This window comes from Procambarus clarkii, chromosome 75, assembly GCF_040958095.1.
Source record: "Procambarus clarkii isolate CNS0578487 chromosome 75, FALCON_Pclarkii_2.0, whole genome shotgun sequence".
In the NCBI taxonomy this organism is placed as follows: domain Eukaryota; kingdom Metazoa; phylum Arthropoda; class Malacostraca; order Decapoda; family Cambaridae; genus Procambarus; species Procambarus clarkii.
In genome coordinates this window covers 21811699-21827932 of record NC_091224.1, presented here as the reverse complement: position 1 = coordinate 21827932, position 16234 = coordinate 21811699, and the positions used below count along the sequence as shown (strand labels likewise).

Sequence of the window (16234 nt, the reverse complement as noted above, 5' to 3'; positions counted from 1 at the left end):
GGAAGAGATCAGGGATAAGGATTTAGGATGGGACGGGGGTACAATGGAAAAGGTGAGAGGAAGAGAGGTAGTTGAGGACGAGAGGGTAGGTAAGGTACTCAGTGTGAGCAAACACCATAGAAGATTTCGTAGTCCCAGTAGTCAGAGGACAACCCAGTCCAGCTCACAAGGATATTCTGATTCCCGTTTAAGTCGTTGGGTTCCCCTGGGTACCAAGCCGGGAACTGCTTGATTGGGTTGCCATCTAGGTCCAACCAGGTGGTCGACGTGCCCTTGCGTTTGATGCCCATGAAGAGGATATCAGCCTGGAAGAGGTGATGCAGGACGAAGGCATAGGTGGAGTCAGGTGGCACGCCTAGGTGACCACCTTTTGCTTGACAGGCCGTCTCTCCAGCCTGCCAGGTGCCGCTAGAAGGTGTCCTAAAGTAGGTGAGGTGATTGTGGGTGTAGACGTAGTAGGTGAGGAAGGAGGCGGGTGCTGGGGCTAAGGTGATCAGCGCTGTTAGATTAACCAGGAGGTGACAGTCGTAGGTGATCAGGTCCCAGGTGAACACCCAGCAGCTGACCTGACGCTGGTGGCAGGTACTGCTGCACCTGCAAGGAAACCTGTGTAAGACACAATATACCTCGAAGGAACGCTTTTTAATTACGTTATACCTAGCCCAAAGTTTGTTAATTACGTCATACCTGAGCCAAAGTTTACTATTTACGTCATACCTGAGCCAAAGTTCGCTAATTACGTCATACATGACCCAAAGTTCGCTAATTACGTCATACCTGAGCCAAAGTTCGCTAATTACGTCATACATGACCCAAAGTTCGCTAATTACGTCATACCTGAGCCAAAGTTCGCTAATTACGTCATACCTGAGCCAAAGTTCGCTAATTACGTCATACCTGACCCAAAGTTCGCTAATTACGTCATACCTGAGCCAAAGTTCGCTAATTACGTCATACCTGACCCAAAGTTTGCTAATTACGTCATACATGACCCAAAGTTCGCTAATTACGTCATACCTGACCTAAAATTCGCTCATTACGTCATACCTGATCCAGTGTTTACTAATTACGTCATACCTGACCTAATGTTTGCAAATTACATCATACCAGACCCAATGTTTGCTAATCACAGCATATATGACAATGTTTATTAATTACCCAGCACCTGAACAGATGAGCTAGCTAATTCCTCGTCACTGATAGTGGTAGTACTCCTGTTAATTATCTCACATCTGTGGTAGTACACCTGTTAATTACCTCACATCTGACGAACAACGAATGCTAATTACTCCACACTTGATAAGTATCCCCTATGAATTTATTAGCACTTGCGATAATAATTTAATGTTTGAATAATACATTTGGCTACTGAATGACAATGTATTGTTTCCAAAAATATAACTAAAATTGGAATTTTCTAAGATTTAAATTGTTATTGCATTATATGGGGAGTTAGACCTAGGTAAAGTTAGGTAAGGTGTTTTGGTTCACAACTGCTGTTTCATGGGGAACTCTTTAATATGAGTATGTCCTATGGTAGCTCTGGTGTGTGAATATCTGAATAGCCTTGGAAAATATATACAACAGAGCAACTCTGAAACATCTACACACTAGAACAACCTTGGAACATATGCACACTAGAGCATCCTTGGAACATATACATACTAGAGCATCCTTGGAACATATACACACTAGAGCATCCTTGGAACATATACACACTAGAGCATCCTTGGAACATATACATACTAGAGAGAACACCGCTCACCCGTGGACCACCTTGAGAACAACTGATTTACAAAGTGTTTACAATACGGGAAAGCAAGTGAAAGAAGCACGTTTCGAGCCAGTGATACGAAAAAAGATTAATACATGTACAAAATACTGATTATTTCTGACTGGATGACTCTATATTTTAGTACATACAGGTTGTGAACCGGACGGAGCTTCGCTTTGATGGTTGAAACAAATTGTCGTACCCTATTGGTCTCATTCCTGCCGCATAACAAAATAGAAGTATAGGAAGCCTTGATTGTTTCAAGCGTAGGTTAGGCATATATTTGAATGGGATTGGGTGGATATAAATAGGAGCTGCCTCGTATGGGCCAAGCTATTTAAGACTTTAAGAATCCGTAGCTTGGCTCTAAGCTTGTTACGACTGTAATAAGTTATGTATATTAGGTTGATCGCCAAATTGTCCAAATTACATGATCTTGGAGAGTCGTCCCTGGAAGGTGTAGGATGCACTTATCATCTGTGTTCCCTCGTAGAGGATCTTGTATATATGTTCTGTTGACGCCTCTGCTTCCTTCTCTGTAGTGACCAACGCCACCACCAGCACCACCTTCACCACCTTCCCCACCAACACTGCCACTGGCGACTGAAGATGTCGCAGATACATCTTGGTTACCTGTAAGATCATCACTAGTCTATAATGAGATCTATATATCTTCCAGCACGAAAACAACATTGCCAAAATGTGTTATGACACATTTTGGCTGTAATATAGTTATGCCTGGAACTGGTTACAAATTTAGGTGCGCAGTACATTAACTTTTATATCTAACGCAAGTATTTTTCAGTTATGAATTAATTAAAACAAATTTTATTCAAAAGTTAATAAGCCTTATTTTTTAATCCCTTTGAACAAATTCAAATTAAGTTAATAGTCATTTGTAAATAACATATTATATTAAACTTGAATTAAATAAATGCTAGAGGTTAATTATTCAGCTGGATATGATAGCTGGGAGGAAATTTATTATTCATGTCGAGGTAGAGACAACGTGACCTCGTCTGGCAGTAGACGAAAAATTCTTAACGAAGACATGTTCTTGGCGATGTGAGCCATGCCGGTCGGTGAAATCTACGCCTATGGCCACAGGTGTGTTGATAGATTTTCCCACTTTTTTTTGTTACATTTTAAGACGTCGGCCGCGGGTCTCGGTGAGCCCCGGGTGTTGCCCCTCGGGGCGTGCTGGGCGTCATAGTTCTGGCTCCGCCGTAAGTCTGGAAAGCGTTGCTGTCTTTTTGCCAAACTGGACTTCGAGTCAAGGGACAACTCCGCCGTTCCGCTACGACATTTACTCGACTATCCACAGCTCGCCGGATGTCTGTCGGCTGTTCCTTCTAGCGTATGTAATCGCTCACGGGAGACATCTCCCGTCACGCAGGGTGCAGTTGCACCTCCACAGATCTCCAGTATCATCTATTGATACTGGTAATGGCTCCAAAGGGCCACCACTTACGGGGCAATTCATGCCCGTGCCACCTTTTGGGTGGCTTAATCTTCATCAATCAATGTGATCGCTGGGTGTCCGTAGACAGCCTTTCAGTTGGTTATCTGTGTGGGCTGGGTGTCCGGTGCTTGCCGGGGTCCCCAAAATATCTGTGGAACAGCGTGTTTACCATCCGCAAGGCTTTGAGTTTTCCCCCGACACAGGAACACCGTCGCACATACGATAACTCTCTCGTCGAGGCTCCTAAATCAACATAGTCTCCCTCGATGGATGGTTACCTGATGGAGCAAGTGTGGGTTTGTCATGTGGTGGAGAGATTTGTCACTCAAACCATCAATACCGGCATAATGTCCGGCTTCTCTCCCCTGTATATCTAAGCACCTTTCGCCCATATACACCAGTGTACCACTTGAGAGATACGGAGGTACCCCCAGTGGTACAATATCCAAGAATAACGTTCAATTAATGTTATCAGCTGTGTTCCAACGTGTATATTGTGCCCACTGGAACAGGAACTTGTACTTGAGAGAGTCGGCGCCCACTGGAACAAGGACTTGTACTTGAGAAAGTCGGCGCCCACTGGAACAGGGACTTGTACTTAAGAGAGTCGGCGATGGGTTACCTGAAAACACCTACCTCAGTGATCACTCTGTACTCGACTGACTGTATCTATCCTTCTCAGTGGACGCTGCCACAATTGTCCCAGCATAAAGATGACAGTGAGCATGCGCAGGACACACTGCTCTCTGTTCAGGTCTTAAAGGTCGAAGTCTATGTAAAGACAGGATAATTAACCTAACTGCTTTATCAAGGAATGAAAGGGCTCGTCAGTCAGGTTGGTGTTGAATATGTATCCTGGTTGATGCATGGGTTAAGTGAATGCTCATTCACTTAGCTAATTCATTAATTCAACAATTCATTAAAAAATTCTCAAGTTCTCTTTCGTGCACGTATTACTATAATTGCCAAGCACTTCAATCATCATATTTTATTTATTTTAATTATTTATAGTGCAGCCAAAAATTATGGGGTGCATTATAACCACTTTTTACCACCGTGGGCGGTGGTGGAAAGGGTTACAGAGGCACATAATGGGTTCAGGAACTGAACCCCACAATTCATCAAGCTAAACAAGTTAGTTGTATGGGGGCATCCGAGGATAATCCTCATAGCTTCGTTTTGCATCTTTTCCAGCTCTCCACGGGATCTATCGGGCACTAGAGCAAGCATGCGTGCAGCAATATCGCAAAGAGATCTAATATATAGGAAATTAATCATTTTGGCAATTCTCACATTTGCGCGCCATAGCTGGGGGTGTTAACTTGCCACAGCCTTGAGAGCACGGAGTCTCTCTCTCTGCACTGATAAACCAGTCTAGTTACAACATGCTGGGGGACCTGATAGATGAATGGACAGCGTTCTGTACTCGTAGTCCTAGGGTCCGGGTTCGATCTCCGCTGATGGCAGAAACAAAATGGGTGGAGTTTCTTTCACCTAACAGTAAATAGGTACCTTGGAGTTAGAGAGCTGTTACGGGCTGCTTCTTGTGTATGTGTGGAAAAAATTAGTTAGTCAGTAGTTAATAACAGTTGATTTCTTATTTCATATAGAATTTATTACAACATTGATGTTGAAAATTACTAAGACATCCATTGATATTGAAAATTACTAAGACATCCATTCAAATTGTCTGCACTTTTTTGTAATTTGTTATTTAAGAATTCCTAAACTCACCATTATTGTTCAAGTTTAATTATGTTTTTATAATATTAAAAATTCTTTTTATCTTTTCTTTTTCTTATAATTTTCTCACTAATCATTGATTTAAACTAATGTTTATTCTATGCAAAAACTTCAACACTATAGTGTTGAGGGTTCGTCATCACTGGTTTAGTCCACACTAAACTAACATAGATTGTAATAATATTTAATATTTGCAAATCATTTACTAATTTTTATTATTTATAACCCACTGAAGATCAGTGAAAGCAATTGGTGTGTTTACATAACATTATGAGAATTTTTCCTAAAGAATCAAATTAATTCCAGCACGCACTATTTTTTTTTTTTTAACAGGCGGTAATGAAGTTGCCGAGACTCCGCCTCCGTAGCGTGGCGCTCCTGATGGTGTTGCTGACGCTGGCTGTGTTACTTCTGAACTCTCCACCTCCTGCTCACCACACACGTCTCCTAGAGAAACTCCCCAGACGGGATAACCCTTCCCTCTATCTGGTGGCGACGGCTGGTGCTGATGAAGAACGTGTGGAACCCCTCCAACAGCCCGTTACCTCCCTCCGGAAGGTCGATGGGGTAAAATACGCAGCCTGGCTGGAAATGAGAACAAAGGAAACGTACGCTAAAGAGCACATTGAAAAGGGCCCCATAGCTGAAAGGCTGCAGAAAGAAATTATAGCAACGAGGGATACTTTTCCAATTAAGTCCAAGAATGATCCGAGGCCGAAGAAATCTCACGAGGAACAAGCATTTGAGGAAACAGCAGAGAGAGCAGTACTCTCAGACAGGGAGATTGAGATGGTGCAAGGACCTTATATGGAAGAATTCACCCCAGAGAACTTCGTCGAGGTGAAGAAGATCAACCCAATCACTACCAGGAATAATCTTGACGAGCACCGAGAAAGGCAAGTGATTATCAGCCAACGGCAGCCACCATCGGCCAAGTACACAGCGCAGGCGCTCAGAGAGAGAGCTCTTGCATTCCCCAAAACGTCGGTAAGTCTTACCTTGCTCCTTACTCTAGCTCTAGAGCGAACTTCTTACTTTCATACATTTATCTTGGAGTTTAATAAGTTTTGAAATATCTCTATTTCTGTCTGTCTGTCTCTCGTCTTCTTCATTCTGTATGAAAACAAGGTCTAATAGGCTAGGTGTCGTCTTTTATCATATGTTAAAACGTTAATCTTTCGATGATTAAATCTAACATTAAATCTAGTATGTCTACATTGTCATTCTCCCGAGAATCTTGTACGTCTTGATCATATCTCGTTGTGAGGTCGAATATTGCATGTGGGACAGAAAGAGAGAGAGAGAGAGAGAGAGAGAGAGAGAGAGAGAGAGAGAGAGAGAGAGAGAGAGAGAGAGAGAGAGACTGCTATAATTTTAGTTAAAGTTTATTTATAACACTTGAAAGTTGTGTGCTGGCTACGATCAATGTCTATATCTGTACAGCGCTAGACTCACTCATTACGTCGGGTGAGGAATGGGAGGGTGGGATGGTGTTTGGGGGTGCTTGGTGTTGTGGTGATAGTTGAGGGTGGGAGGAGTTGGGTGAGGGGGGGGTGTTGTTGGGTAGAGGGGTAGGGGAGACGATGGGGGAATTGGGGGTGTGGGGTGTTCATTGCAAAATACGTCTTGCCCGCTCAGAGACTTGCATGTTGTTGGGTGAAGTTGGTGACTTCACCAACTGAAGCTCAAACACTAAAGCTCAAACTCAAGCTCTGAAGCTCAAACACTAAAGCTCAAACTCAAGCTCTGAAGCTCAAACTCAAGCTCTGAAGCTCAAACTCAAGCTCTGAAGCTCAAACTCAAGCTCTGAAGCTCAAACACTAAAGGAACAACTAAGCCACACACGTGGCTGTAAAGTATAGTTTTTTATATATTGAAAACAAACGGATGAAAAATACATACTTTTTAATGATGTAGAAAAAAGGAAAACGTGGGATTAGCAATTATTTTTTTTATAAATGGGAGAAAGAAAAATGAGTGTCTTGGGTAAGGGGAACCTCCCAACCTTTTTTGGACTCGTGGCTCTGTTTTCTAATACTTAAAAATACTTTTTTTTTTCTAATACTCAAAAATACTTTTCTTTGTTTTCTAATACTCAAAAATACTTTTTTTTTGTTTTCTAATACTCAAAAATACTTTTTTTTTGTTTTCTAATACACTGCAACACCCACTTCCTTGCCACACTTCAGTAATATATAAAAAAAATCCTAATCAGGATATTCACCACTTGCTATTCTTGATGATTCGGATGCACTAGTACTCAGAATTTAGGTTCTGCGACTCACCAGTTGAGGATCACAGCTCTAAAGGAAGGCTGCGTATCATATCTAACCAGGCGACATATTGAAAGAAAAACAAAAGGATCTCTCCCTACTCTCTCTTCATTCTGGTTTACATTTCTGGTAGGAATATTTTGCATGAAGCAACAGCTAGGCCTGCTTCTCTTGCTTCTTGCGTAACTACAATTATTATTACTACCACTATTGCTGACGATGCTGCTTGGTTTGGTGATGGGATTCAAGCATATCAACCTCTAGAGCATTATTAAGGCAACCACACCTGCTGACATGCCAACCATCATTTATACTTATATACATATATATATATATATATATATATATATATATATATATATATATATATATATATATATATATATATATATATATAATATTGTGTGATGATCCTACCACTACAATACCCTTGATCACATCCATCACTGCTGCTGGTTTTATCTCCACCGCAAAAAGTGATCTTTGGTACCGCATCTAATTGAAATTTATGATATCTAAATATTTGTTGAGCTACTTCCCAAAGGTCTGTATGAAGTCCATATCATTAATGGCGTTTTGTGCTTGAAATTTATAGCGAAGAAACTCAGCACGCTGTTGGCTTTCTTTCTCACTGTTGGACTGTGTTTGTGTTCGTGAGATCGTTACTAATGACCCTCCAAGGCCATTATTTTCCTTTGACTTTGTTAGTGTGTTTTTTTATATTTGCATTTATCGATGATAATTTACATAATTAACATGAAGCCTATGTACTGAAATTCATTGGCCACGGATTGGTTGTTGCTTTGAATGTTTCTGAATATTCGCAAAATTTCCTCTATCTTTTCATCTCATGAAAGAATGTTATTGTTTTTTTTTCACGTTAGCCAAGCTTCTCTGTGCCACACCACTCGCTGTTGCTCACCGATAATTTAAATATCTTTGCGTCATTACTGATCGAGGCTTGTAATTGTCCTTCATTACCTCGATCCTTAATTTTTAAAAAGTATTTATTTATAGGTTTTCGGATAAATACCGCGAGGATTCTATATTTTTATTTATATAGAGTAATCAAGGGCTTTTAGATGTTATAGATAGAATTTTACTTTTCAAATGTAATTACCTAACCAACACTACTACCTTCATCTTCTTGGCTGCGTACTAAGAGGTTTTTCTGTTTGAAGGGAAACAAAGTCAAACATATTGTCACGCAGCTCCCGGAGATCGTTGTTATATTAGATGCAGACCAACTTTTAGCATTAAGTTAATATTATATCATTACAGAGTACTTTCCCAGTTAACTACTGGATTATCAAAGTCCCATGAGTCAGACTAAATCTATGCTAACCTGTTCTGCTCCTAAAAGAACCTAATATATAGAACTCACTCCCTAGTGAATTAAAAAATTGTCCAACCTATATCATTTATTCAAAAGTAAAACAATGAAATATTTGATATCTTCATAATATCCTACCTTGTGCGACTCGCTCAATGTCTTGTGTTATCTATTCCCTTGTATTGTAACGTAGGACTGCAACGTCATCAGTATAGTTTATTTTATCACTTTATGGTAAGGTAGTTATTACGAACAACCCCAATACACAAGAAAACCAACCCATCAATAAAAAGGACATCAGATACCAAGAAACATGTAACCTCCCTCACCTTAGCCCACACGCCCAACACGTCAACTCACCTCACGCCCAACACGCTAGCCAACCTCACGCCCCTAACCCAATACCACACAGGTACAAAGCCCAAAATCCCACAAAATTTGCCCCAAAACGTGTCTTTCTCAGCCAAGAGGACTAACACCTCCCCAGACCACTCCCTCACCCCTACACCAAAACTTCCTAAATTCATACCAGAAACCATGCAAAACGGACGCCATACATATCTCCTACCCAAATCTATAATTACCAAATCTGTCTACACAACGAATCAATCCACAAAGGAGAACCCCTCCGGTTCAAATGCCACAAACACTCCCCCAACAAGTCAATAAATATGAAAATCACACAATTTAACGTTAGAGCATATTACAACATCAGACACCTAATTGCTAACTTTGTGGAGAATGAAAGACCGGATGTGCTGCTACTAAACAGCACATGCGTGACGAACTCTCACAAAATTAGACATTTTGGCTTCACAACATACCAATCTCCTGATGAAGCTTACGAAGGGGTTGCTATTCTAATAAAGAACACCTATAAACATGACCTCCTCACTACCAACTGGCAACACAAACACTTCCTAGCAGTCCGCATTCACACTCAACACGGGCAGATGATCATTGGTACCACATACATTCGTCCAAACTTGGGTCTCCCCCTCCAGGACCTAAACACTCTCTTCAACCACACACACATACCAGTCTTCCTCCTAGCAGACCTAAATGCAAAACACCAAACATTCAACCATCGCCAACACAACATGCACGGTCAACAACTACACCAACTCCACCAAAACAAACACCTCACCTTCCTTGGCCCTGACTTCCAAACAACCTACACACACAATGGAACTGGGAGACCAGATCTAATCCTCACCAACAGAGCAGGCACCCACCTACAACACTACATCACACCCGGACCCCTCACTGGCTCAGATCACATACCCATATCACTCACACTCTCCAGCAACCCCATACTCATCCCAGCCACCCCACAATATGACTATCAAAATGCAGACTGGGAAGCCTTCAAACAACACCTAACTGCCAGCACACAGCCCTACAACTTCCAAGACAAACCACACACAGACATAGATTCCCAAGTCCTCACCATCCAGAATAACATCATACAAGCAGCTGATGCTACCATTCCAAAAACAACCCACAAAACCAGATACTCCTTTTTTCCTTCGATCAGAACAAAAAGGCTACTCTCCTGCTATCACAACAGATTCACCCACAACCTTCACAGATACAATCAAGTAAACACAGACCTCACTATACTCAAAAACCACATACTCAACAGCCTTGACCAAGACCATGCTAACAACTGGGAGAAACTCATACATAAAGCTGAAATACAAAGAAAAACAACTCCACAACAATTCTGGAACTTCATAAAGAGGATCAGAGGAAACTCCTCCTCTTCTGCCTTTACATACATCACTCACAACAATCAAAACTACACCGATCCCTCAGAAGTAATAGGCATATTCAAACAACACTGGCAGGACATCTTCAATCCCCACCCCCCACAACCAACAGCAATACAAAACATAAACAGAGTAGAAACATGGATACGACACAACCCTCATGCCATCACACACTACCCTACCATTGACCTCACGACACTAGACGACTTAGAAAGTGACCTCACAGAATCAATACTACCTGAAGAAGTTAAACTCATGCTCAAGAACACCAGACGTAAAGCCCCAGGAGCCTCTGGCATTGGCCAAGCTCTCCTCAAGCAACTTCCAGACCCCCTAATCCTTGCACTCACAGACGTCTACAACGCCTCACTAGCATCAGGATATTTCCCAAGCCCATTCAAAGAAGCCACAGCAATCCTCATTCCAAAACCCCAAAAATCCCCGACAGACCCTAAGAACTACAGACCGATCAGCTTACTAGAGACATTAGGGAAAGTATACGAAAAACTCATTAATCATAAACTCAGGAATCACCTAGAACACAAAAACATATTGACGGACAAACAATTTGGCTTCAGACAACACCGCTCAACACAAGACGCACTGAACATAATAACAAACTACCTCTCCATAAATAAACACCAGAGGGCCAAGTCGGCCCTCATTGCAAAGGACGTCGAAAAGGCTTTTGACACTGTATGGCACGACGGCCTACGTTACAAACTCTGCACTCTGTTTCAACTATCTGACAACATGCAGAGGCTACTCTGCAGCTTTCTAACAAATAGAAAGATGCAGATCAAATTCCTCAGCAAGCTGTCAGGTTATTTCAACCTAAATGCAGGTGTCCCTCAGGGCTCAGTTCTTTCACCAACCTTATACATACTCTATATAAACGACATCCCTGACCCAATATACTGGACATCAATGACCCTTTGCTACGCTGACGACGTAACCCAACTGATCACAGACTATACGATTAACGCCCTCACACGGAAAGCACAACAAGAAATAGACAAAGTCACCTTATGGGAACACGACTGGCGAATAAAAACAAACCCCAACAAGTCAAAAATTACATACTTTTTCTACAACAAACGACGTAACCCTGACCCAGTAAAACTCTACTCTCAATCACCAGATGCAACCCAGATCCCAAGAGTCAACAAAACCACAGTACTTGGACTCACACTAGACTTCAACCTTCGCTTTCACACACACATAACACCCAAGAAAGCTATAGCCTCAAACGCTCTATCAAAACTCTACCCACTCAAACATGCCTCCCAAGCCACCAAGCTCTATTTATACAAAACACTTATTCTCCCACTCCTAACATATGCACCGATCCCACTCACACTTGCAGCACCAACAAATAGGAAGAAACTCCAGCGTACCCAGAACAGGGCTCTGAGATGGGTGTTCAATACCCACTGGCAGGACTTCACCACCAGTGAGGCCCTGCATGAGTGGGCGAACATCCCACCTCTGAACATAACCTGGGATACTATGGGGAAGAAACAGATTGACAGAATTCTCACCTATCATGACAACTACGACACGTTCCTCAGAAACGTCCTAAGCAGACCCAGACATACGCACAACCTCTTTAACCTGATCGACGATCCACCTCCTGCTCCGTCCTTTACATAACCCCTCTCCTATAATATCACTACTCAAATAACCAAACTTCCAACTATAGCCTCCTAACTCTTCTCCCCCCTCTTTAGGGGGGGACCAACTAGCTCCCGTTTTCTGGTGCCTTGGGTGGGGCGCGATGCTGATTAGCAGATATAAGACCACATCTGGAGTGAGCCCCCAGGGCACACCCAGCTGAGGGCTGCTGTCTCCGTGGGTGCTCAGAAAAGACGAAATGTTGTCACAGAGATCCGATTCCTTGCCTTCACTGCCTAGTCTGGTCATAACGATTTCAATGCCATGCAGCTGGGTCTAGCCCTGGCACTTTACCTCATACTGAAAACCCTTCCTCTCACCCCCACTAATTCTTCCCCTATCCCCACTTCCACGCTCACCCATCAGGGTATCTTGACCTATATTTAAATGAATGAATGAATGAGTTATTACGTTAATTTAAATTTTGTTTCTGAGTATTTATCATTACACTTGATTGGGTGCTTCAAGACCGGGCCGAAACGTTATGCGTGTTAATGGCTTTGCAAGAATGTGCCATTAAATCAACCACACATGCACTTTCACAACCTTCTTGAATATAATTCATTAAATAAATAAATGCTGCATTTCGTCATACAAAATAATATTTATATTCATTGTATTAATGAAACATTCTTCAAATAACGTATATGAATCATAGTTCCGAGAGAATATACGGGTTTCCAAGCCGCAATCCACGAATAATATATGATGAGTCTGGTTGGAATGAGCAATGTGCACTGTACTGTTTTCCCACGGCACTCATCTAACCAGTTTTTATCAGCTTGGGAGTGATATGTGTGTGGGTACTGACATATTCATGGTTATCTGTTCAGTTTGCTGAATAATAGCGCTGGAGTTTGTATACCGTAGGAATTTTCTACACCCTCTGGCCACACATCATGTCTATATCTTTGTCAAGGTTATCGAGATATCTAGCTTTATGTTGTGCAACCTGACTCAGGTGAGCAGTTTTTATACTCTTGGTTTCTATTGTTACATACTTTGGCGGTGCTCATCTGACCTAAATATTTGAGTCTAGGAAGCAGACTGCAGGTGGATGTCGCAATGCAGAATTTGGCTATATTCATATCAACTTTTATGAAACGTTACATTTCTGGTTGCACTAAATAGGTGAAAAAGCAATGCAAAGCAAACTCATATTTCCTATAGTTATGAAAGAGAATACCTGTCATTGGTCTGTCCGAGGCTGGAAGCCAATGGCTTAAGGCTAGCCTCACCTAACTTGCCAAGATGACATATGGGAGTTATGGCAGTGTTATAGGCTGGTCGGGGTCGGCCTTGGTGTTGCCCTCTTAGAAATATCGGCATCTAAACCGATCCCCTACGATTTTCATGAAGTCTTAAATTGGGGATTTGTTTTCTATTGAGTTTTTTTCATTTTTTTTTCAGTGCTTCGTATAATTATTTTTCTTATTGTGTGCTTTCAAGTTCACTAAAGCGTGAAAATTACTGCGAATTAAATGAGAGGACAAGTTATATGCGATAAACATTATCAAATAATAGGAAGAATTAACGAGTAATTAATTTAGCACATCAGATAAAATATTCGTCCATTAAATAAAGTTACTCTATCAAGTCACTTTTTTTAATAAATATTAAAAATACTGTGGATTAAATATTAAATCATTGAGAAGATCAGTAAATATAGAATAGAAATATATCACTTTAGAAAAATAGGTGTTTGAAAATATGTTCTTCAGTTATATTGAAGACCAAACCACACACTAAAGAGAGTGAAGGGACGACGACGTTTCAGTCCGCCCTGGACCATTCTCAAGACGATTGTGATGATTCTTCAGTTATAGATTTACGATAATGTTAAGCCAATTTATGACGATGTGTGCATTGGAGCACGCTATAGCTTTACTGAACCTAAATTGTAGGTTGGTGAGTTGTGATGTGGTTCATATATGGGAGTAAGTGGGCCATGTTTCGTTTTCAGGTGGGCCATGTTTTGTTCTTAAGGAGTGGCCATGTTAGCCCTTAAGGTGGACTCTGTCTTAGAGGTCACAGACCATGCCAGGTCTTAGGGTAGGTCATATCTCTAAGAATTGTGTTGATAGAGTCCTGATTTATGTTTTTAAATTCTCTTCAAGCGTTTGGGAGTTTTCCGAACGCTGCTCATGTTATCCTGTTCATGTGCGACTCTGGTGTTAGTGTTGGAGTTATATACACTCCCGATACTTGTTATCAAACTGCAAGAAAAATGACAGGGTAGATAACAAGCACTTTCCAAACAAGAGATGCCGCGCCAATGATGATACGTTTTAAGACTTTAATACTCTCTAGAGTGGAATATTGTTGCACACTAACAGCCACATTCAAAGCTGGATAAATTGCTGACCTGGAGAGCGTGCTAAGATCCTTTACCACTAGAATACATAAACATCTAAAAATCATCTAAATTGTTGGGACCGCCTAAAAAAAACAATTTGTATTTCCTAGAGCGCAAGCGTTATAGATCCATTATAATTTAAACATTAAAAAAATTAGAAGGATTAATTTCAAATCTGCACACAGAAATAAGGCCACATGAGACCAGAAGGAATGGTAGAATGTGAAAGATAACCCAAACGAAGATTACAGGTGTAATCAGCACGCTGAGAGAGAACTCGATCCACATCAAAGACCCCAAGAATTTTCAACACGCTCACTCTTAATTTCCCCCACACATACGGGGCATAACTGGCCGACCTCTCGCAGTGCTCAAGAGCGCCTCGACAAGCACCTTCAAAGGATATCTGAACAACCAGGCTGTGACTCATACGCCGTACTGCGAACCGCATCAAACAGCCTGGTATTTGATAAGCAACCAGGAGGCCTAGGCAGAGACCAGGCCACGGGGACACTGATCCCCCTGAATCTTCAACTGGTAGGTAGATAGGCTCACATGCGTGGGGCGGAGGTCGGGTTATGTTACCATGGCATAAGGATTGAGAAGGGATTATGTTAGTATGCGTGTGAGGTGGTTTATAAAGGGAAACAATAACTGTAATTAACAAATCGTTTTACCGGGAACAGGCAACCTGTGTTTATACAGTATATATATTTTAGAGTTTACGCTTGAATCGAGATCCTCCCCCCACCCCCCTCTCCAAGGTCGAATTGCGAACCCTCCCCAGGATGCAACACCTCAACTCTCTTATATATTTACTACAAGGCGAACAGACCCATTAGGCGAAAGGAAACATGGCTAATCATTGCAGTCACGCTCAGGAATCGAAGCCGGGATTCCTGATTATTAGGCGAGAATGAAGCCAACTATATGCGAGTTCAAGAGGGACTATGTTGGTATGCGTGTGAAAGTTTAAGAGGGGGTTATGTTGGTGTGCGTGTGGAAGGTGGAGTTGTAGTCATGGTGGTAAGCCTGTGTTGTATATGTCTCGTATGGAAACATTCCTTTAAATGCCAATAATTACAGAAAAATACTGACCAAATACTTCTATTCTTTGATATTGACAAATAGTCATTGACATTCTTGATGTAATTGTTATATCATTGTGTTTGTTTTTCTTGTTAGTGCTAATTATATGTCGTTATTAAAGCTTTTATTGATGTATTTTCCTGTTTGTGTATTTCTTTTAGTGATTTTTCAGTATGTAAAAATATATTTCTTGACTTCATGTATTAAGAACTCTCAATCTCATCGAGTGAGAAGCGGCAGATGCTCTCATGATACAGTTACATAATGAGTTCAGGAAATGGGATCCAACGATCATTAAACTAAGTTATTTACATTTATGGTGAACTAGTTACAGTTTTCATTTGTCTATCATGAAAATTCCACACGCCGCCCCCACCAAAGAGGGAAACAACACACCCAGCCAACGGCCGTGGAAAGGTTTCAAAAGCATGCCTGTACTACATCAGTAGACACATGCCTGTACTACATCAGTAGACACATGCCTGTACTACATCAGTAGACATAGTTGACAAACTGGCTAAGATTTCCTGTAACAAAGTCCCCTACGGGCTCACCATAACCCGTGCTACTTAGAACTTCTGTTACGAGTAGCTGAATCTAAAACAATAAACATTCCTGTAGCACCGACGCTTATATACACTAAATGATACATATATTGCATCTCGGTATATATATACATTGAGAATTTGCTATATCCCTTATTAAGTCCAGAACTGAAGTATTCGTGCTAGTTGGTTAATAAGCACTAGTTGTTGCCT

The 16234-nt window shown here is 41.4% G+C and overlaps 1 protein-coding gene across 2 annotated transcripts in view; it reads left to right on the top strand.

The window, feature by feature from the left end:
* The window catches only part of LOC123771744 (carbohydrate sulfotransferase 10), a 44294-nt gene that overhangs the window by 17220 nt on the left and 10840 nt on the right, over positions 1 to 16234 (top strand). Inside the window, exons 1-2 of one of the 2 annotated variants that reach the window (XM_045764467.2) lie at positions 2214 to 2409; positions 5313 to 5966. In XM_045764467.2, coding sequence (XP_045620423.2) covers positions 5319 to 5966 — 648 coding nt within the window. In that variant the 5' untranslated portion in view covers positions 2214 to 2409; positions 5313 to 5318. Of the gene's footprint in view, positions 1 to 2213; positions 2410 to 5312; positions 5967 to 16234 lie in introns of those variants that run through there. The other variant, XM_045764466.2, reaches the window with a different exon arrangement.